General features: G+C 40.1%; 1 protein-coding gene across 2 annotated transcripts in view; it reads right to left on the bottom strand.

The window, feature by feature from the left end:
- LCA5L (LCA5L, lebercilin like) overlaps positions 1-24,589 on the bottom strand; it is a 44,082-nt gene that overhangs the window by 14,240 nt on the left and 5,253 nt on the right. Inside the window, exons 3-8 of one of the 2 annotated variants that reach the window (XM_025378238.1) lie at positions 23,437-23,578; positions 19,166-19,318; positions 10,936-11,015; positions 9,948-10,279; positions 3,396-3,910; positions 726-863 (exon numbers count right to left, since the gene is read on the bottom strand). In XM_025378238.1, coding sequence (XP_025234023.1) covers positions 726-863; positions 3,396-3,910; positions 9,948-10,269 — 975 coding nt within the window. In that variant the 5' untranslated portion in view covers positions 10,270-10,279; positions 10,936-11,015; positions 19,166-19,318; positions 23,437-23,578. The remainder of the gene's footprint in view (positions 1-725; positions 864-3,395; positions 3,911-9,947; positions 10,280-10,935; positions 11,016-19,165; positions 19,319-23,436; positions 23,579-24,589) is intronic. The other variant, XM_025378237.1, reaches the window with a different exon arrangement.

Genomic DNA, 24,589 nt, shown 5'->3' with positions numbered 1-24,589 from the left:
CTTAAATATTACATGTTTTTAAACATTAATTTTGAGTTACATTAAAATGTTAACAAATGCTATATTAACGTGATGAAATAAGAATGGTAACAAGATAACAAGAAGCCTTGTTAATGAATAGACTTTATATTTTTCTAATCACAGTACACATTCACCAAGCTGTAACTCATTCTAATAATTGCAGATCCTCTGTTCATATAATTGTAGGGAAAATATCTGAGAAAGATATTAATGAAGTTACATAATTTAGGCCAGGTGCAGTGGCTCACACCTGTAACCCCAGCACTATGGGAGGCCAAGGCAGGTGGATCACTTGAGCCCAGGAGTTCAAGACCAGCCTGGCCAACATAGCAAAAGCCCATCTCTACTAAAAATAACAAAAATTAGCCAAGCGTGGTGTCGCATGCCTGTAGTCCCAGCTACTCAGGAGGTTGATAAGAGAATCACTTGAACCTGGGAGGCAGAGGCTGCAGTGAGCCGAGATCATGCCACTGCACTCCAGCCTGGGCAACAGAGCAAGACTCTATCTCAAAAAAAAAAAAAAAAAAAAAAAGAAAGATAAACAGAACTGTGGATGGGGGCCCAGGCCCCCTGCAAAGGGGAGAGGGGACTTTTGTATATATAGATATAAAATAAAAAATCACTTAAATATATAATGGGCATAAATAGTTCATATGTTTCAGGAAACAGAATTTCATTCTTACATTTTGTTTTAAAAGAAATACCTTAAGTTTTTGTTGAAGGTGTTTTACTTCCACCTGCAGAGTCTTGGTAGCTGTTTGAGCTGCTAAAGTCTTCCGAGTCTCAATAGCCAGCTGCCGACTAAAGGCTCTGCTGTTCAACCTCAGTTGTTTTTCCAAGCTCTGAAAACAGTATATATTTTAACTATTCTGCAACCAAGTTAGTATATTAACAACTTCAATTATCATGGAACTAACTACATTTATAAAAAGTGCACATTTTCAATACAATTTTAGTGACTGGCTTATATAGGGGACATATATTAGAATGAAGTATAACCGAAAGCCCCCAAATCCCAGATCCCAGCTCTAGAGAACAAATATCACACGTTTTGAGCCTGTTTTTTACATACTCTAAAATTTGATTTAAAAATTCTTTTTTGTTTTTGAGTTGGACTCTCACTCTGTTGCCCAGGCTGGAATGTAGTGGTGCGATCTCAGCTCATTGCAACCTCCACCTCCTGGGTTCAAGTGATTCTCTTGCCTCAGCCTCCCGGGTAGCTGGGTTTACAGGTGCACGCCACCACACCCAGATAATTTTTGTATTTTTAGTAGAGAAGGGGTTTTGCTGTGTTGGCCAGGCTGGTCTTGAACTCCTGGCCTCAGGTGATCTGTCCGCCTTGGCCTCCGAGAGTGCTGGGATTACAGGCGTGAGCCACTGTGACCCACCCGATTTAACAATTCTGACCAGATCCTGGAAATCAGTAGACATCATGGATGGTCATTCCCAGACAACAGAAACTGAATGTTATAAAAGGGACTCAAACCACCACATCCATCCACACTGATGGACTATAAGGCAATGAAATGACTGATTTAACTCAATAGCCATCCAAAACATATTCATCTGCTCTCGGGAATGAGAACTGTTTTATTGAGAACTGTTAGATCCGGACTTGACAGAAGGCTTACCAAAAGGACCATTTGTTTTTGTTTTAACATAAAGTAGGACCTCCTCCATTATAACAGCAGTACTTTCCCAGACAGGAAAAGTGGAAGACATGGAAAGCTAAAAGGGGGAAAGAATCACTAAAAATACCACTCCCTAAAACATTCATGTTACAGAAGTCACATGTTTTGGTTCACAAAACAGTTTTCCTCCACTAAATGCCTACAACCAAACAGAAATTTCTCATACTTGATAAGTGCTTTTTGTATCAAAGAAAATAGTTATGGAATTTGTTTTGGTTTTATGTATGGATATAAAAACATGAACTATTTAGATATATATATATATAAATAGATTTGCTTTTGCATGACAGACATATGCTAAGGTGAATACAATATTACCTAAAAGGCCAAATAATATCACTTTGGTATACAAGAGTGAAAAATGACGTTGCTCATTATTTTCTGTAGATCACATATCAATTTCATGTGAAAAAAATTTTTTGGAAAATAGAGAATTTTAACAACAGAAGAAATAATTGAGATAAAAACGTGGAGGAAATGAACCAGATATTTACTTACTTCAAGATCATAGAAAATACTTGTGTTTCAGCATCAAATATTAAATAATTAAACCCTAAATTAATTAATTAAACCCTAAATTAATTAACCCTAAATTAACATTAGATAGTTTGAGTCTGTTTATGTCCAAACAGACTCAAACTATCTAATGTTAAGACATGCAGGAGAATTCTTAATATGATATCAATTCCTTCTCCCAAGTCATCTCTTATAATGTAATCCCCAGGCTTTTTTTTTTTTTTTTTTTTTTGAGACGGAGTCTCGCTCTGTCGCCCAGGCTGGAGTGCAGTGGCCGGATCTCAGCTCACTGCAAGCTCCGCCTCCCGGGTTCACGCCATTCTCCTGCCTCAGCCTCCCGAGTAGCTGGGACTACAGGCGCCCGCCACATCGCCCGGCTAGTTTTTTGTATTTTTTTTAGTAGAGACGGGGTTTCACCGTGTTAGCCAGGATGGTCTCGATCTCCTGACCTCGTGATCCGCCCGTCTCGGCCTCCCAAAGTGCTGGGATTACAGGCTTGAGCCACCGCGCCCGGCCAATCCCCAGGGTTTTGACAACCATGTACCATTGAGGAAAATTAATCCAGTCATCTCTTTAATTATTTTAATTCCTTTTCCTTCCCTACTACCAGGAACATTATCTGGGAAAAACTGCTATTTTGAAAATAACTACAAATGTTTGTGTGGTAATGCCTGGCCAAAATGGTGAGGGAGAATGCAAAAGGTACTGAACGGATGCACTGAGTAGGTTTTTAGGGAAGTAGCCTTTTAATCAACAGATTAAGGTAGAGGGTTGACTTCAAAGAGGTTTCACGTAACACAATGCAATCTTTAAAGCACAGGGAAAAAGTCCCTTAGCACTGTAGCTGTACTCTCTTAGAGAATGGTCGTGTCCAGATAAACCAGCCCAGCCACAGAGTGAACTCTTGTGCAATGGTCATTTCCACATAAACCAGCCTAGCCACAGAGTGAACTCTTGCGCACTGCAACGGATGAACATTTCTAGTTTGAGCTGCTTCTGTTTTTCCTTCAAACCCTGCCCTCTATTAGACAATAATTATTTAGTGTAGCACGACAAGCAAAGCAGTTAGTAACACTTTGTTACAGAGGGGGCGCATCCATGATTAATTCACACCCTCTCTCTATTCACTTCGAAATCTTAAACTGTCTGGGCTCCTGAAATACAGACCTGTATTTTTTTGTCATTTGCCTCCATTTTTGTTGTGATAATAGATAATTTATGAGTGAGTTCTTCCCTTTCTGCAAGGTTTTTGTCTTCAGAGAGTTTCTGCAGTGCCTGCAGGGTATCTTTAGTCTTCAGTAACTGGCTGTCAGTTTCTCTAAGTTTCCTAGATACCGTCCTTTCCTTTTCCTGGGATTTCCTAAGTAGTTGCCTTAAATTTTTTACTTCATTCTGATGTTTAGCCATAATTTGAGGTAGATTATTTTGTGAATTCTCATATTTTCCTATAGCTTTCAAATGCCTAAGCTGAAGTTGTTTCAAAAATTGGTTTTCTGTAAGGATGGCTTCCAATTTATGATGCATATCAGCTAATTCATTTTTTAGTCCTTTAATTTTATGAAGCCTTGCTGAGAGTATTCGATGAGCCATAGCATCTCTTCTTTGGGCAATCATATGGATTTGAGAATTAAAGAGTGATGCATTCCAGGTGTGCTTTTTTTCAACTGAGATTTCCTTCAGGCCTGTGTAAGCAGATAATCCAGTTTATTACTAGTAATATATACAGATATGCAAATATGCACATATGCATAATCGCCCTCCCACGCCCCCCTGCACACACACCACACACATACACACAAGCATAAGTGTAATTAGAAGGGGAAAAAAACTAATATTTAATCAATATCCATGCTTTAGGCTAGGTGGTTTACATATAAATATCTCATTTAATACAATTATTCAAGGTCAGTTGTAATATATGTTATAGCTGGAGATTTTACATCATTTGTCCAAGGTTACATAGCTACAAAGTGACACAGAATGGATTGAAAACCAGGTCTTCTTTGACTCTAAAATCTGTACTTAGATTTCTATTATAACAGCTAGACTAAAAACTGTGATAATAGGCCAGGTGCAGAGGCTCATGTCTGTAATCTCTGCACTTCGGGAGGCTGCAGTAGGAGGACTGCTTGAGGACAGGAGTTTGAGACCAGCCTGATCAACAGAGTCAGATCCCGTCTCTAAAAAAAACACAATTTTTTATGTTTATTTTATTTTTTTTTGGGACAGAGTCTCCCTCTGTTGCCTAGGCTGGAGTGAAGTGGTGCAACCTTGGCTCACTGCAACCTCTGCATCCGGAGTTCAAGCAATTCTCCTGCCTCAGCCTCTCGAGTAGCTGGGATTACAGGCATCTGCCACCACGCCCAGGTAATTTTTGTATTTTTCGTAGAGATGGAGTTTCACCATGTTGGCCAGGCTGATCTCGAACTCCTGACCCTCAAGTGATCCACCCTCCTCGGCCTCCCAAAGTGCTGGGATTACAGGCATGAGCCACTGTGCCTGGCCTCTACAAAATTTTAAAAAGTAGCCTAACTTGGTGGCACATGCCTATAGTCCTAGCTCCTCGCGAAGCCTTGGTGGGAGGATCCCTTGAGCTCAGGAGTTCGAGGTTGCTGTGAGCTATGATTGCACTACTGCATTCCAGCCTGGGTGACAAAGTGAGACTCTGTCTCAAAAACCAACCAACCAACCAACTAACCCCATGATAATAGCTGACTAAGTGCTTATCATATGTCAGGCATTAAACTAAATGCTTTCTGTAGATTATCTGATGTAATCATTTCAACAACATGTTAAGGGTAATTAGAGTGTAACATGAGAGCCCAATGTAAAGAACTTACATATTCAAAATGACCCTCAAAAGGTCATCAAATTATATGAGAGTCTATCTATTTTTACGGATACTGATTTTCCATCTCTGAATAAATCCAACACAGTCAATTTTTCCTGTTACTTTGGCTGGGCACCAAATGAAGTAATTGGCATGTGTTCAGGAGTCTACCTTTTTTTTTTTTTTGAGACGGAGTCTCGCTCTGTCGCCCAGGCTGGAGTGCAGTGGCACGATCTCGGCTCACTGCAAGCTCCGCCTCCCAGGTTCACACCATTCTGCCTCAGCCTCCCGAGTAGCTGGGACTACAGACGCCCGCCACCGCGCAGGGCTAATTTTTTTGTATTTTTAGTAGAGACGGGGTTTCACTATGTTAGCCAGGATGGTCTCGATCTCCTGACCTCGTGATCTGCCCGCCTCGGCCTCCCAAAGTGCTAGGATTACAGGCGTGAGCCACCGTGCCCGGCCCAGGGGTCTGTCTTAAGCAAAAGTCTCTAAAAAACATCACACTTAGCACCAAGCTTACATAATTGAATTTGAGTATATTAAATACATGTGTAAATCACTGTACTATTATCCCATTTTAAAGATAAACACACTGAAGCTTGGGGATGTCCCTTGTCAATGAGCACACAGCTAGGAAGTGGTGAGACAGAGCCCACTGTCTGTGTTGGGTGGGAACAGGCAATTCTACCTGTGATAGAAACAATGAACTAAGAGAGCCAAAGCATGCTTTCTGGAGATAAAGCATTTGAATCATAACTATGAAAGAACTCATAGATTATACAACACAGTATCACATCAGTAACTGGTGGCCTATCTTTGCAATTATGCCTTCAAGTGTATTTATTTTCCCACAGTTTAGTAGGGGCTATGGCTGAATATTGAGTATTTTAGAATAGGCTTCTGAGCACACTAAATGGGAAGCAGAGCAGGCCAGCCTCTAGGACATCTACTAGAAGGCCTGCGAAGAGATGTCTGTGGTTTTGTTGAGGCCGTACACTTTAATACTCTGGGCACTGGCTAGGGAAGCTCTAGACCCAGGCCATATGGATCAGGCTGGTTTAAAATAGGGGTGGGCAAAGACTGACATGTTCTACACTATGGCCAGCATGACTGAACCTGACCCCCAACTTGTAATGTCTTCTAGCTCTTAGGTGCTCTGACCCTGGAGGAGATAGGGATTTCACTGAGATGAGAAGGATGGATGATGGGATCCACGGGCACTGGAGGCTTATATTCCCCTTATGCCATGCTCAAGTGATGGGAGGACAGAGGCATGAGAGGGTGCCGAGGGACTAAACGCCATGGCCACAGGAGCTCTGGCCAAGGCCCTAGGAGTCAAGAAGTGCACAGAGGGCATGGATGCTATGGAAAGGGGAGGGGCTGGCCTTTTAAAGATCACGTGGCTTGGACAAGGAACACATAAGCGGTAAAAATGAAAGGCAGAGGCTCCTCCCCCAATATTATTTGTGTAAGGCCCTTTCCACATCCCTGCCCCCTCATATTCCCTCATTCCCCAAACGTGTCTGAGATTGAATTTCCTGTCTACCCTAGTGAGTGGGTGGGGAGGACAAGCCAGGTTTGTTGGCTTCAGAAAGGTAAGTATACCACTTGCATTTGAGGGGTATGTAACAAATTCATGCTGTATCCATCACACATACTTGTGTAACTATAAAGGCTATGGAAAATTGGAATAGGGTGTATTCCTTAACGATTTTATATCTCATTATCCTAACCCACACATAAGAATAGTATAATTTATAATTTCAATCCCATTTCACAAATAATAGAAGCAGATTTAGCTGAATGACTATTCTTAAGACAACTAAGTTTTAAACCACTGAATTAAAACATTCACTCAAGTTAACTTAATTCACCACAAACATAAATTTAAGTCCATAGTTGCCAAAACGGCATCTGCACATTATGTATAATGATGTATGCTCTTCTGAACAGTTCTAAGAATGTCCCCATGCTCACTTCACCCACAAACAGGCCTGTCTTCCTTCCCAGCCTGTCTCCCCAGGCTCACCTCCTCCTCAAACCCTTACTGTAGAAGCTCTCTTGTCCTCCTTAGTCCATGCTGTTTCCTCCTCCTCTTCCGCCTGGCCTCATCCTAGTTCCCTCTCCTGTCATTGTCCCCTTTGGTCTCATTGTCCCATTCTATCCCTGTGCTCCTCCACACCTTCACTCCAGCTCTGCTTCTGACATACGGACTGGAGGGTCCGCACTATATTTTACCCTAAAAAAGATGAACTCATTTTCTCCACGAACCAGGGTGAAGAAGAGGTTCAAAGGAGGAGCCTTTCCCCTTCCTGTTCTCGGTAGTTTCCATGGTTAGCCTGCTAGAGAAGGTGTCTCTTCAACACTGCCTTAGGTTGTCCACCTATACCTGACCAAGGACAACAGGGCAAAAGGTGTTCCAAGCATTTGGATGTGGTAAATTAACTTTTTTTTGCATACTAATATCTTGAATGACCATGACATGTTTTTGGCATTGTATTGACAAAGAAAATCTGTCAAGGAAGCAATTTTAACAGGATATGTAACTGAAAGAGTTCTGAAAAGACATTTTCTAGAAAAGAAGGATAATCTTTGAAAAGCAAATTATATGACTATATTGCTTGCTATTTACAATGAGTTAAGTAAATTTCCAATGTTTGACCAAAGCAAAAATTCTATTAAATTGAAGTCCTCATTTCATATTCGTAATTTTCTCCATGAAATGTCTTTCTGCCATAAAATTTGCTTTCATCAATTTTCTAAGATGGGAATTGAAAATAATCTCTGATGTTACTGTTCTTTGGTGAATTCTGAATCTCTGTTGGTGGTTCCTCATTCAGCATTACCTGCCCTGAGGGTCAGAGAGCTACTTTTAATTGAACATTTGCTTGAGAAGGGGCTGTACTGGCTAAAACATTCAGACTCTTCGCTTTGGGTTAGAATTATATGACACCAGGGTGGAAGAAATTACTTGCTGCTGCAAACACTGGCAAAACATGAACTGGGGAATAAAAGAAAAAGACGAGGAAATACTTTATTGTTCTGTGACAAAGCTTGAGGTTGCAAATAGTATTTTACGTTCATCATACGCTGGGCAAGGGTTTCCTGGGACATAAAAATCTGAGTTAAAGATGCATGCAAGATTTATTTAAAATAATTTCAGAGTATTAATATACAAAAGGACACCCAAGTAAGAGCAAGCCTTTTACTCTTCTGGATAATGGAATTTAGGATTCTGGTCTCCTGTGAAGTAACTGAATTAATTTAGGTTGTTCTCAATTTATAAACAGGCATCTTGCACAAAGAACTCAATAAGCATTTGTTGAATAAATAAGTGAGGAATCAGCTTTAAAAAGCTAAATTATAAGGTACTTAGAACTTGAAATGCAGTTTCTCTCTTGTAGAAAGTTTTATAAATGCTAACTGCCCTCTTGCATGATCCCACAAAAGCTTACGATCAATATAAAATGTAGTATATAGATTCAAGATCTCTTATTGTAAACCCTTGGAACTGGTATGTTGCAGAATTTGGGGGGTTTTAAAGGTGAGTGCATATATGGTATTTTCCACATTTCTCTCATGGGGCCCGGAACACCACCCTTTAATGAAACTATACTTTTGCAGTGAAATATAATGATTCTTCACACTAAGTGAACTAAGTAAAGATCTGCTTCATGTTAGTTCAAATAAGGTTTTTGTTGCCAAATCAACTTTGATGCCAAGGATATGAAAGATGTTGGGTTTTGGAGATTTGTAAATTTCAAATGCGGATAAGGAATTCTGTATGTGTAGGATCTAACCATGATGTTCATTTTTGATGGAGTCCAGGCATGACAGAAGGAGCGGACTTTTCATTTCCTGCCTCGGGCCTTGCCAGTGGAGGTAGGACCCCCACCTCTCTAGAAAAGTAACATTTAACCTTTTGAGACTCTGGTGAAAGGCACAGGCCCTTCTAGAAAAGTTTACGAACACACATAGACACAAAAAAATGCATAGAATTTCATGGGGTTCACAGCCATGTGTCTTAGATAAAGAATCCCTGCCCTATAGCAGGGGAACTGAAGATTCTGGGTGTTCCAGAAGTGGCACAGAGGGTCCTGGACACAGCTGGTAACAGCAGGCTGGGGACGCAAGATGCAGTGTGGACATGACAGTGGCAGATGTGCCCCCCAAACAGCAGGCCCTTTATCGTCCACCTGTTGACTGAAGTGCTCTGATTGTCAATGTGGACAAGAGCTCCAGCTATTTCTATATGAGGAATACTTATGAGCTCAAGATTGCCTAAAATGAGAGGAAGGAATTACAGTCTGGGCAGGGAAGGAGGAAGAAAGGAGATCAAAGATAGCACAAGCGAATTCCAATTTGGACAGCTGGGACCTAATAGAATTGGTAAAATCTGCAAAGAAATGACATTATTAACAGCCTTTTGAACCATCTCCATTTCAAAAGATGGTCTTTGCTAATATGCCTCACCGGACTTGGAGACCATCCTCTTGGGGTGTTGAGACAGGTATTTACATTTCACTGGCGATTCAAACACTGATTCTTCAGCTGAGATGAAAGGCAAGAAGCCAGTGAAATCCAAGTATTGTGGTACTCTGTAACAAGGCCACCTGTTAACTAAAAACGGAACTAACCTCACTAGTAGGCTCCAGTAGGGTAAGCTATGCAGGGGCTAGGCTTTACATTTGAAGCCTTTCTGTTATTTTATAATTATTCTTAATTTCTCTATTTCCTAATTTCTTCTAGAAAAGTTCACCTATAATACACATTTACAATATGGGAAAACAATAAAACTGAGTATGAACCACTTCAAACACTAGTGCAGGAAAATAACATCATTATGATCAGAAATTTGGTCTTGCTTGGGAAATTTTACTCCTTACCTTTAGATTGGGAGATTTTAGAAACATTGTACTTTTTCTTCTCCTTTTCTTTAACCACAGGCTGCTTTAAATAATTTCTATTAATGGCCTTTTCTGAACAATCACAGAGAAAGTCTTCTGAATAATCATACTGAGAACTTAAACTTCCACAGGAGCACTGAGACCTGCTATAATCAACACTCTTAGCGGAAGTGTTACTGTTCCGTGAAAAATCGCCTGTGCCTGGGCTTCCTTTGCATTCTGCAGATCTCCTATTGTTTTCTAATGCCACGCTGGAGAACTGCTCATCTATATTGGTTTTTGTTAGATCAGCCAAAGACATAGCAAACAACCTAATAAAAGAAAAGTAAAACCTAATAAAATTATTTTTGAATTCATATTTATTGACATTAAAATGAACCTATGCTTTTATATATATATATATATATATATATATATATATCTATACACACACACACACACACATATATATATTTTTTTCCTTTTTAAAGACAGGGTCTCACTCTGTTGCCTAGGTTGGAGTGCAGTGGCGTGACCATGACTTTCTGCAGCCTTGACCTCCTGGGCTCAAGCGATCCTCTCAGCTCAGCCTCTGGAGTAGCTGTGACTACAAGTGTGTGCTGTCACGCCTGGCTGACTTATTATTTTTTGGTAGAAATGGGAGTCTCACTATGTTGCCCAGGCTGGTCTTGAACTCCTGGGCTCAAGTGATCCTCCCACCTCGGTCTCATAAAGTGGTGGGATACAGGCATGAGCCACCATGCTCAGCCATGGACACAAACTTTGAATACTTTCAATAAGCCCTTTTCGTTGTCTAAAGTGAGAATTTAAAATGGAAGGAATAGAAAGTCAAATACAAGAAAGACCCCAAATTTATACCCTTAATAAAATTAACATTAGTTACAAAGCAGATGGTTCTGCATTTCTTTATTATGCTACTGCACTAAGGCACAGTAACACCACAAGTATCTCTTTTATAGCAGCCTACCTCAAAAGCAGATTGAAACAAACAGATCCATCTTCTGAGGTCTTTAAAAGGATTACCTTTCCATTTAATTCTCAATTCTCCTGTTTTATCAAGAAAGCAAAAGAGAATTTAGCTGGCATTAGATCTTTTGCAACAGGAATCTAATATCACTTTCTCTACTGAGAGGGTTTTTTCTGAAGTGTTTCGGCTTTCTGATGCATCTGCTTAACTCTAGCCTTCTCTTCTGATGAAATATATCAGGCAGTCCACAATCTCCCCACTACAAGAAATCTTAGTCCAAATGATCTTAGTAATAATTAATATTAGCATTATACTTAATATCTAACTAGTGCTCTTACTTTGTACAAACTGCTTCACATCACCTCATTTCAGCCACCTAGAGGGAATAGGTTCAGACAGGTTAAAAGTTCAGAGACTGTCCGTGTTTTCCAGCTCCAGGGGCAGTGCTTTTTTCATTAAGCATCATGACTGCAACAACACATTGGTGGGAGCATTACACAATCCTAAGGCAAAGAATTTCTCTTTTCAGACACATTCTGCTGTGTAGTGGTGGGCAGAAGCAGATCCTTCTTTGTGAACCTTTACATCTAGATTAAGAAGAATCCAGGCCTGGTATTGTGGCTCACATCTGAAATACCAGCACTTTGGGAGGCTGAGGTGGGTGGATAGCTTGAACTCAGAAGTTCAGGACCAGCCTGGGCCACATGGCGAAACCCTGTCTCTACAAAACAAATACAAAAATTAGCGGGGCATGGTGGTGCACACCTGTAGTCCCAGCTACTTGGGAGGCTGAGGTTGGATTGCTTGAGTCCAGGAGGCAGAGGTTGCAGTGAGCTGTGATTGCGCCACTGCATTCCAGCCTGGGTGACAGGGCCGACTCTGTCTCAAAAAAAAAAAAAGAAGAATCCCAGATGTTGGTGTAGGGGATCCTGAAGGACTACAAATGCTCCAGTGTAGCTCTCACAGCCTTGCCCCTCCTTGTCCCCAGGAGCTGTTCCTCCCTGCCCTCTGGCTCATGACCTCAGTCCCTAATTTCTTCCTCACCTATCTTGATAAATCCAAATGGCTCAAACAATGGTTGCTAATTGGCAAGAATAATTTGTTTTTTTTTGTTTTTTGTTTTGGCCAGTTGTTTCTGACTCAAGCTAGACTTCAGCTGACTTCTGCTAAAGCTCTATAAAAATTCCCTCCTTCTTCCTTTAGAACATTCCTTCAACAAGTGGTCTTATGCAGGCAATTTTGAATAAAGGCTTAATTCAAGAGTGTTTTTCATGTTACATTCACAAATTGTCAAGCTACAGTCGTGGGAGGGAGTGTGACGGAGTAGAAGGTGATGGACAATTTGAAGGCAGACAGGTTTGGGTTTGAACTTGGGTCTGCCTGTCACTTAAGTGCTCTTGTCCATCTGTAAAATGTGAGTGACACCACCAATCCCCTAGGGTTGAGAAAGAAAAGAAGCTTATCTGAGGAATGCAACCCCCTTTAAATGATCAGGCCCAAAGAGGCATTGGAATGAGACAGCAGTCATGTCCCCCTATCCCCCCAGCTGAGTTAAGTAATCATTTCTAAGCTGCTTGCTCCCTGGGCTCTGACTGACACCACCAATAGCTATAAATTAACCTAACAATGCCAGATGCTGAACACCACAGCTCATACCCTGTGGTTCAAACAGCAATCTAATCGCCAATCACTGTTATTTCTGTAAACCAATGAAAATCCCTGAAAAATGACATTTGCAATTGTCCCTCTCCTGACTTATCCTTTTTTCTTTAAAAAATGCAAGCCTCTCACAGAAGACTAAAGTGAGCTTCGATTATCCCACGTTGATAAAGCAGAAGACTAGCCATCTTAGTCTCTTAGTGTAATAAAAATTGATGTAACAGGTAAAAAAAAAATTTTTCTTAAATGGAAATCCTATAGAGTCACATAAGAATAAACAAGACTATAAACAACTTCGCTCCTAAAACAATTCTACCAGGTTACAATGTCCCCTAATGAGGGCTTTCTAGACTTAGCTGTGAGAAAGGTGGTGGATTGGAAGGGGTTACCGCCCTCCCCACATGGATGTGTGAGTCATAAGCCTCTGTGGATGCTGAGTCATTCCATTACCTACTGGCTCCAGCGGACTTCTGTATTTTGCAGGATCTTTATAGCTAGGAGTAATTGTAGCTTCTTAAAAATGCTTGAAAAATCAAAAATCTTTCAATATTTCAGTGAGAAGATCCCTTATTAGCAAAATTATCCATAATCTTTCCTGCTCAATAATTTGCCTAGCCTAACGTTAGGGATCTAGTTTCCTCAGGATGGGTAAAGGGTAGTCTTACTACAAAGACAATTATTATTATTATTATTTTGGTGGAATAGATGAGTAGAAAATGACTGCTACCAATTTTATTTATTTTATTTTATTTTATTTTATTTTATTTATTTATTTTTTTTGAGACGGAGTCTTGCTCTGTCGCCCGGGCTGGAGTGCAGTGGCCGGATCTCAGCTCACTGCAAGCTCCGCCTCCCGGGTTTACGCCTTTCTCCTGCCTCAGCCTCCCAAGTAACTGGGACTACAGGCGCCCGCCACCTCGCCCGGCTAGTTTTTTTTTTTGTATTTTTTAGTAGAGACGGGGTTTCACCGTGTTCGCCAGGATGGTCTCGATCTTCTGACCTCGTGATCCGCCCGTCTCGGCCTCCCAAAGTGCTGGGATTACAGGCTTGAGCCACCGCGCCCGGCCTTTTATTTTATTTTTTGAGATGGAATCTCGCTCTGACGACAGGCTGGAGTGCAGTGGCCTGATCTTGGTTCACTGCAACCTCTGCTTCCCCGGTTCAAGCGATTCTCCAGCCTCAGCCTCCCAAGTAGCTGGGACTACAGGTGCGCACCACCACACCCAGCTAATTTTTGTATTTTTAATAGAGACAGGGTTTCACCATGTTGGCCAGGATGGTCTTGATTTCTTGACCTTGTGCTCCGCCTGCCTCGGCCTCCCAAAGTCCTGGGATTACAGGCGTGAGCCAGCACGCCCGGCGTGCCATGAATTTTCTAGTGGATGTACTGTCAACTTGCTTTTGTCAAATTTCTAAAACACACAGTATGAGGCTGCGATCAATTCTACTACTGATCACTACTATAACCTAATCTGTCTCATGTAAAAAAAGCTATAAGCAACTTCAGATTAATTGCTATGTTCACCGATTTGTCTTATAATTAAACAGGCAAAAATATCTGAAAATCAAAAATCATAATTTCAATCCATATCCTAAGACACTGAATTTTTGGGAGCTTACTAAATTTAAAAGTTGTCATAAATGCTTTGTAGAGTATATTTAGATGCTATATTCTTTTGAAAGAATGTATTTACAACTTGGTAAGATCAGTGTATGGACTGACTGACCCAGTGTTTATCACTGCTTATTAATGTCAGTGTCACTAAAATCAGCTTTTAGGTAAACTCAGTATGCTTTTTGCTACAACAAATAGACAATTGTTCTTAATATTAATGGCATAGTCTTTGACAAAAAGAGGGCATAAGAAAAACTGAGATCAGCTGATATCAACATGTATATGAATTTTGTACCTGATTCACTAACATTTTAAAATGAAGATTTAAAAAAATGTATCAAATATGTCAATTTATTTGGCTTACTGAGCATATATATTTAACACAACTGATTCCTAAGCCTTTGGGATACAATTTTTTTTTGAGATGGAGTCTCGCTCTGTCGCCCAGGCTGGAGTGCAGTGGCACAATCTTGGTTCACTGCAACCTCCACCTCCCGGGTCAAGCGATTCTCCTGCCTCAGCTTCCCAAGTAGCTGGGACTACAGGCGCCTGCCACCACGCCTGATTTTTTTTTTTTGGTATTTTTAGTAGAGACTGGGTTTCACTGTGTTAGCCAGGATGGTCTTGATCTCCTGACCTCGTGATCCGCCCGCCTTGGCCTCCCAAAGTGCTGGGATTACAGGCCACCGTGCCCGGCCTACAATTCTTTATTTTTAACCCTCTTTTACTGAGGTTTCAAATAAAATTAATAAGAGTACCATTTGATAAGATTAGAAATGTGTATCTCCATGAAACTATCACCACAATCAAGACAGTGAACACATCCACATAATCTCCCAAAGCCTCCCAGCATCCCATTGTAATTCCTCTCATCCTTCCCTGCGCCTCACTCCCAACCCAGGCAAACACTGTTTTTTTGTCACTATCAACTATTTTGCATTTGGTAGAGTTTTATATAAATGGAATAATCCAGTATGTATTTTTATTTGGTTTGCTTCTTTCACTTAGCATTATTATGAGATTCATCCATGTTACTACGTGCATCCATATCGATAGTTCGTTTGTTTTTTTTAAGTTGCTGAGTAGTTTCCAATTGCATGTATAAACCATAATTTGTTTATTCATCTGTTCACAGACATTTCAGCTATTTCCAGTTTTGGGCTATTAAAAGTAAAACTGCTGTGAATATTCTGGATATAAGTCCTTTATCAGATACATGCTTTGCAAACATTTTCTCCTCATCTGTGATTTGTCATTCTCTTAAAAATGTTTTTTAAAAATTTTGGTGAAGCCCAATTATCAATTTGTTCTTTTAAGAATGATCCTGTGGTCTCGATCTCCTGACCTTGTGATCCGCCCGCCTCGGCCTCCCAAAGTGCTGGGAGTACAGGCGTGAGCCACCTCGAGACCACAGTGAAACCCCGTCTCTACTAAAAATACAAAAAATTAGCCGGGCGCGGTGGCGGGCGCTTGTAGTCCCAGCTACTCAGGAGGCTGAGGCAGGAGAATGGCGTGAACCCAGGAGGCGGAGCTTGCAGTGAGCCGAGATCGCGCCACTGCACTCCAGCCTGGGCGACAGCGCGAGACTCCGTCTCAAAAAAAAAAAAAAAAAAAAAAAAGAATGATCCTGGCTGGGTGCGGTGGCTCATGCCTGTAATCCCAGCACTTTGGGAGGCGAAGGCGGGCGGATTGCCTGAGGTCAGGAGCTCGTGACCAGCCTGGCCAACATGGTGAAACTCCGTCTCTACTAAAAAATACGAAAATTAGCTGGACGTGGTGGCGGGTGCCTGTAATCCCAGCTACTCGGGAGGCTGAGGCAGGAGAATTGCTTGAACCCGGGAGGTGGACATTGCAGTGAGCTGAGATCGCGCCATTGCACTCCAGCCTGGGTAAGGAGAAACTGTTTCAAAAAAAAAAAGTATGATCCTTTTGGTGTTTTTTTTTTGTTTGTTGTTTGTTTTTTGTTTTTTTTTTTTTGAGATGGAGTCTCGCTCTGTGGCCCAGGCTAGAGTGCAGTGGCCGGATCTCAGCTCACTGCAAGCTCCGCCTCCTGGGTTTACGCCATTCTCCTGCCTCAGCCTCCTGAGTAGCTGGGACTACAGGTGCCCGCCACCTCGCCCGGCTAGTTTTTTGTATCTTTTTTAGTAGAGACGGGGTTTCACCATGTTAGCCAGGATGGTCTCGATCTCCTGACCTCGTGATCCGCCCATCTCGGCCTCCCAAAGTGCTGGGATTACAGGCTTGAGCCACCGCGCCCGGCCTTTTGGTGTTATATCTAAGAAATTTTTGCATGACCTGAGGTCACAAAGATATCCTCCTTGCTTTCTTCTAGAAGTTTTACTTTAAGTCTATAATCCATTTTGAGTTACTCATTATGGGTCAAAATTCATTTTTTGGTATTTGGACATCCAATTGCTCCAGCACCATTTGTTGGAAAGACTCTCCTTTTCCCACTCAATTGCCTTTGCATCTCTGTAAAAACCCAGATATCCATATGTTGATCTATTTCTGTGCTCTCTATACTGTTCTAGTGACCTGTTTCTCTATCTTTATACCAATATCACATTGTTTTGGTTACTGTAGCTTTTTTTTTTTTTTTTTTTTTTTTTTTTTGTTGAGACAGGGTCTCCTTCTGTTGCCCAGGCTGGAGTGCAGTGGCATGATCTTGGCTCACTGCAACCTCCAACTCAGCCTCCCGCATAGCTGGACTACAGGTTCGTGCCACCACACCCAGCTTTTTTTTTTTTTTTTTCTGCAGAGGCAGAGTTTCACCATGTTGCCCAGGCTAGTCCTGAACTCCTCAGCTCAAGCAATCTGCCCACCTTGGCCTCCCAAAGTGCTGCGATTACAGGGTTACTGTAGCTTTATAACTAATCTTGAAATCAGGTAGTATTAGTTTGCCATCTCTGTTGTTTCATTCCAAAGTTGTTTTGGCTATTTTAGTTCCTTTGAATTTCTCTGTAAATTTTAGAGTTAGTTTGTCAATTCCTTAAAAAAAAAAAAAAAAAAAAAAAGCCTAATAGGATTGAGACTGGAACTGTGTTGAATCTACATATAAATTTAGGGAGAACTGACACTTTGTCAAAATGGAGAATTCTAACCCAGGAATAAGGTATGCCTCCCATTTATTAGGTCTTCTTTAATTTCAGCAGTGCTCTGCTGTTTTCAGTGCAGAACTTTTTTACAACTTTTGTTAGATTTATGCCTAAGTATTTCATATATATACAGATACACACATACATACATGTGTTTATACACATGTATATATATGTGTATATATACACATCATATATATAAAATACATAGAGAGAGATATGTTTTTTTTTTGTTTTTTTCTTTTTGAGGCAGGGTTTCACTCTGTTGCCCAGGCTAGAGTGCAGTGTAGTGGTGTGATCACAGCTCACGGCAGCCTCAACTTCTTGGGCTCAGGTGATCCTCCCACCTCAGCCTCTGGAGTAGCTGGGACTACAGGTGTTCACTACCATGCCGGCTAAGTTTTGTATTTTTTGTAGAGATGGAGTTTTGCCACATTGCCCAGGCTCGTCTTGAACTTCTGGGCTCAAGCAATTCTCCTGCCCTGGCAGGGCAGGTAAATTTCCAAAAGAATTGCTTGTACATAAACTATACCTGCCAAAGAGACTGGATATTTCTAGCATTCTGGAATTCCCAGGATTCCACAATCATCCTAAAGTTTCTACCTATATGACCTGAATACAGGTATGTTTGGGTTCACCTGGCACTGTGTGAGTTCTATTCTTTTTCAGGAAATGGAGTCTGAGAGATACGATCAGCAGTGTAAACAAAAGTAAAACCAAGTTTGATTCTTGGCTGTTACAATAGTGGGCAATGAATGTGCCCTGAATGCAGGTTAAGTGGGATCATATATTCAGTCTGTTAAATATCAGTTTTCTCACTGACCTGTTAAAAACTGACTGATGACTAGTATCAGGCCTGTAACTTTTAAGTTGATTAAACTGTTTCAGAAATCTTCATATTAATATACATACACTACATTTCTCTACTGTTATCAGTACAAAATGTAGTTTCCACATACAAATTTCTGATTATGTGGTGCATTTTTGAAAAATCCAGGCCTTAAACCAACCACCTAATGTTCTTTCTTTTGAGACAGGGTCTTGCTCTGTTGCCTAGGCTGAAGTGCAGTGGGGTGATCACAGCTTACTGCAGGCTTGACCTCCCAGGCTCAAGCAGTCCTCCACCTTGGCCTGGCAAGTAGCTGGGCAACTATGTTGCCCAGGCTGGTCTTGAACTCCTGGGCTCAAGCAATCTTCCCACATCAGCCTCTCAAAGTGCTAGGATTACAGACATGACCCACCATGTCCGGCCACTGATGTTCTTAATTAATTAATATGTTCAGTCAAAGAACATCTATTTAGTGTCTTCCAAGGACTGGGGTGATGAAGAAGGTAAGCTTTTGCCTTGAAGGATCTTAAAATAGGCAAAGTTAGTAATTATATAATACCTACTATAGTTATACTAGTTTTTGTTGTATCAAATTTACAGTATAGTTCAGATTTAGTTTGGCAGCATTTATATTTTTAACAGTTTACAGTATAATGGTGCCTATTTTACTGCACATGAAGCATAATTTTATTATGTCTCTATCATTATAGAGTTTATAGTTGTTTCTTTGCTGTTATGACTCAGGAACACAATGAGTAATTATAAACACTGTTCTAATGGAAAAAAATCTGATCTGGTTGAGGTTACATTTTCCTGGAATGCACTATGGTAAAAGGGATGGCTGCTTATAAGAACAGTGAACTTCTATATTGTGCTTATCTAATTAGTGAATTAGAAATAAGAATGCTGAAGATCAAGGTATACGTCTGAATCATTCTGAATACAACAGTCAGGTGTCTTTACTCCTGCTTTTGCAACAAGGCAGATGGAAAATAAAACACGCTAAAATGTTTGAAAGGGATTACTGCATACCTGGTGTTCTTTATCAAACTTCCCTAAGATGTCTGACGATTAACTGAAGATAAGCACAGGGTTCTTCACACTGTAGTATTTATGAGCTTTCCACGGTAGTATTTTTTGACAGGTTTTGGTCTCTTTTTAAAGAAAGAATATATTTTAAAAAACCTAAAATGATATTACAAAAGGAAAATGTTATAATCTCACAAATAAACATTTATAAAATAAGATTTTGAAGCAGTTTATATATATATATATTTATATATATATATTCCCTTGTGTTATAGATTGGTGTGGTCTCAGCTTACTGCAACCTCCGCCTCCCAGGTTCAAGCAATTCTCCTGCCTCAGCCTCCTGAGTAGCTGGGATTACAGGCGCCTGCCACCATGCCTGGCTAATTTTTTTGTATTTTTGGTACAGACAGGGTTTCACCATGTTGGCCAGGTTGGTCTCAAACTCCTGACCTCAAGTGATCTACCCACTTTGGCCTCCCAAAGTGCTGGGATTACAGGCTTGAGCCACTGTACCCAGCCATAGGTGGCTTTTTCTCTATGAAAGTGAATCACCTGTTGGCAATTGATTGGGAAGTTCTTGGATGTGATTATTAAACAGTGATGTTGAAATAAGATTTGAAGGAGCCATACACAGCAGTGCCTTTTCAAGTTTTTGACAGAACAAAAGATCTTGTGGCTCACCTGCCTGCTCTTTCTTTCCAGTACAGAGTTGAACGTAAATAATTAAAGTTTTTGAATTATGTGTTTCTTTCCTGTCAACAATAAAAATAACAAAAAGACAACCCTCTTGGTAACTACTTGTAAGCACTGGATTGTACTTTAGAAGCACAGATAGTGACTGATTTAGTATTATATACTAAAATGTATTCTGGTTCCACACTTTCATGAATTATCAGATTCTTGGTTAATAATACAACTAGAAAATCCTAATTCTTAAAAGTAAATATTTATTTTGTTACACGCATATAATGAAAAAAATTCCATAGTGAAGTTATAATTAATTCATAAGGATAATTTAATTCAAATAATTACATCTGTGTTTCTGGCCGAAATTATTCTATGGGTAGGTAATTATATACATGTTTTTTGAGATGGAGTCTCTGTCATCCAGGCTGGAGTGCAGTGGTGTTATCTCAGCTCAGCTCACTGCAGTCTCAACCTCCTGGGCTCAGGTGATCCTCCTGCCTCAGCTTTCCAAGTAGCTGGGACTACAGGCATGTGTCACCATGCCCAACTAATTTTTGTATTTTTGCAGATATGGGATTTTATTATGTTGCCCAGGCTGGTCTAGAACTCCAAGACTCAAGTGATCCACCTGCCTTGGCCTTCCAAAGTGCTGGGATTATAGGCGTGATCTGGGCTACAGAGCCTGGCCGGCAATTATATTCTTAACCAGTCCTGCCTCTTGGGGAAAAAAAACTTACTTAACATGCAAATTTTCCTTCTTTTCTTATCCACTCTCATTTCCTATTGCCTTCCCCATTTCATTTTTTCTCTTTAGCACATATTATCTATTTTACTTTTTAAAATTTATTTTATAACACCTATTTTACTTAGCCTGTTTGTAGCTAAGTAAAATACTTCCCCACTAACTGTATGCTTCCCAGTGGCATGCATTCTGGCTCCTTTGTCTACTGCTATATCCTCAGTGCCTAGAGGAGTTCCTGAGAATATTAGGTGTCCAATAAATATTGATCACATAAATTAATGTTCAGGATGCCTCTGTGCTTCTTTAATTCCTCTTTTCATTCCATGACTCCTGATAAAACTTCTCATTACTGCTAACCCAATCTGAAAAGCTCTAAATGAAAGCTTTCCCAATGTGATAAATACCTATCTCAAACAAAAAAAACAGCTTTAAACTTTAATGGTGACATTAATTTACACTGATGTAAGAATTAAGATAAGAAATGCCTACTGTCACTTTGTTCATTAATATTGTTCTGGAGGTACTAGGTCTAAATATTGGAAAAGAAGAGGCAAGTTATTATGTGGAAATGAAATGATTATGTACTAATAAAACACTATCAAGAGAATTAAATTGACACTATAGGTTACAACATGGCTATAAAATTAATCTTTTTTTTGAGACAGGGTCTCATTCCATCGCCCAGACTGGAGTAGCACGATCACAGCTCACTGCAGCCTCAACCTCCTGGGTTCAGGTGATCCTCCCACCTCAGTCTCCCAGGTACTGGGATTATAAGCACATGCCACTATGCCTGGCCAATTTTTTGTAGAGATGGGATTTTGCCATGTTGCCCAGGCCCTAGTCTCAAACTCCTGGGCTCAAGAAATCTGCCCATTTTGGCCTCCCAAAGTGCTGGAATTATAGGTGTGCCTGGCCCTAAAAATAATCTTTTCTATATGCAAAATAAAATGACTTAGGAAATAGATGAAAAATATCCCACTTACTATATCAGTCCAAATATTTAAAACATCTATTATGAATAATATGAAGGAAACTTTAAAACTACTGAAATAAAATATTTAAGTGAAAGACATATTTTGTTCTTATATCAAAAGGACACATTATAAAGCTGTAAATTCTCCCTAATTTAATCTACATGATCAATGCATTCTCAGTGAAATGCTGAGTAATTTTGTGAAATTTGACCAAATGATACAAAATTCATATAGAGAAATAAATATGAAAGAATACAAAGAAATATGAACAAAAATGATGAGAAGGGACTACTTTGATCAGACACTGAGATATAAAGCTATAGTCACTAAAATAGCCTGATACTAATGCTTTGACAGAACAATATACTGGAATAAAGAGTTCAGAAACAGAAACACAAACAAATACATATGGCAGCCTAGTGTAAGATAAAGGTAGAGAAAGTGCACTTCAGTAAATGATGAGAGGTAGGCCAGAATCTACCCGGAAATCAAAACAAAAGCACATTCTTATTGCATTTCTTACACTAAAATGATGGTTAGATGGATTCAAAATATAAATGTTTAAAAAATTATTAAAAGAAAACACAGAGTGTGGAAAAACATAAAGCCCTGAACCATAAAGGAAACAACTGATAAAAATAACTGCACAAAAATTTAAAAATTTCCTTATAATTAAAAAAATAATAAAGTGCAAAGGCATCTTACAAACTGGAAAAAAGATTTTCAACACATATGACAAAGACCTAATTTCCTTAATTTACAGAGACCTCTTAAAATAATCCATTAGTAAAATGGGCAAAAGATATGAACACATTACAGAATAAGCACATTACAGAAACACAGAAAACCAAGAGTTACATAAAAAGATGTTCAAGCTTACTCATAATGAAATGCAAATTAAAACAACTAGATTCCATTTTTCATCTACCAGAATGGCAAAAATTAAAGAATTAGATAAAACATATTGTTATTATAACTGTGATGAATAATAATACTGATAATGCCTAATATAAAAAATAAAGCATATCTCTGTATGTGTAGGTATGTAAAGCTCTCCAAGATATGTTCATTTTCCAATCAATGTCTACATGTTGCTCATTACCTTCCATAAAAAAGTTAAATTCTCATTTTTAAGATTTAAGACTTTCCTTTGGTACAGTGGTAGGCTGAATAATGGTCCCCTAAGGATGTCCATGTCCTAATCCCTAGAACCTGTGTGTGTTACTATATATGGCAAAAGGGACTTTGCAGATGTGATCAATTTCAGGTCTTGAGGTGGGAAGATTATCCTGAATTATCCCAGATTATCCATGTGGACCTAATGTAATCACATGGGCCTGTCTAAGAAGGACACAGGAGGGGTCAGAGTGAGAAGGCTCTGTTATGAGAGAAGCAGAGTCAGAGGGAGAAGATGCTATGCTGCTGGCTTTCAAGATGGAAGAAGGGGTCATATACCACAGAATACAGGCTTTTCTAGAAGTTAGAAAAGGGAAGGGAATGGATCCTCCCTTGGATCCTCTAGAAGGAATCAGTCCTGCTGACATCCTAACTTTAGCCCCTTAAGACTCATTTCAGACTTCTGACCTCCAGAGCTGTAAGAAAATAAATTTAAGCCACTGAGTTTGTGGTAATTTGTTGTAGCAGCAATACAGAACTAACACAGATACCTTGAAAAACATCACAAATTAAAATGAGACTAAAAGCAGGCTATTACATGCAAATGAAATGCACTGTTACAAATTTCAAGAAGTCAGAGAAGATGGTGAGTTGGTGAGTTCAAATGTTTTGGGGAAATATCTTAATGGTTCCAGAAACCAGCTTGCTTTACCTTGCTTTGGACTATATCTAGGAAAAAGATGACCAACCTGAGAGAGCTGGTGGGATTGTTTGCTTTGGAAAAATGAGCTGGAGAAAACAGCAGACCCTCTCATAAGCACTCCGTGCAAATTTTTTTTCAAAAAGGAGGTGGCTTTCCTGTAGAGGCAGTGGCGGAAGCATGGCTGAAGGCTGAGAAAGCATAGTGAAGTAGTTGTAAGGGGAAGGAGTGACAAAGAGGCGTCAGGTAGCTGGCAAAATTAGGAAATTAATTAGAGCTAACAAGTTAACTGAGGACATAATATATTTAGAATCATGGGGTCAAATTTCTTACTGTCTGAAAGAAGAAAGGCTGGAAAGAACCCTGAAATGTTGGATTAGAATGCGAAACACTAGGTTCAAATACACACACACACACACACACAAGGAGGTATATACAGTTACAGATCTATGTGCACATGTATCTATAAATGTATGTGTATGTGTATATGCATATGTATGTCTATGTGTGTGTGTGTGTATTTTTCCCCTAACTCTGCTCTCTGAGAGGGCCTAGAATCAATGACACCCCAGAAACAATGAGTACACTGTGTACCATTCTCCACCAAATACCATTCTCTGCTATAATGAATCAGGGTTCCTTGGAGAAACGGATGATCCTAAGCCTGAGGCAGGCAAAGAGAAGAAAGGCTGGTGTGTATCAAAAGGGCACAGGAGCCAGCTTTAAGAAGCTCCCATTAGTCAAAGATAGGGGAATTTGAGCATCAATACCAATAAGGAGGATACATCAGCCTGGGCAACATAGGGAGATGCTATCTCTATAAAGAAAGCCAAATTAGCTGGGTATGGTGGCGCACACCCATGGTCTCAGCTACTTGGGAGGTTGAGGCTGCAGTGAGTTGTGATCATGCCAGCACTGCACTCTAGCCTGGACAAGAGTGAGACCCTGTCTTAAAAACACAAAACAAAATGGGATTTACCATGTCAGAGTATCTCTTTCCAAAGTACGAATCGAATGCAAAGGGAAAACAGGTGGCTGTGGAGAAACCTGGCAGATCCGTGCTTGAACAGGTAGTCAAGGTTCATGTCACTAGGGTGGGACAGGTGACATTCACTAGTGACCATGGGCACTTGTGAAGATGACAGCACCATTTCTGTGGCCTTCCTGCCACAAGCACAGCCTGTCTGGATAGAAAAAACATC

This window comes from Theropithecus gelada, chromosome 3, assembly GCF_003255815.1.
Source record: "Theropithecus gelada isolate Dixy chromosome 3, Tgel_1.0, whole genome shotgun sequence".
Classification (NCBI taxonomy): Eukaryota; Metazoa; Chordata; class Mammalia; order Primates; family Cercopithecidae; genus Theropithecus; species Theropithecus gelada.
The sequence above is the reverse complement of the archived record's forward strand: the minus strand, read 5'-3'. Positions and strand labels throughout refer to the sequence as shown.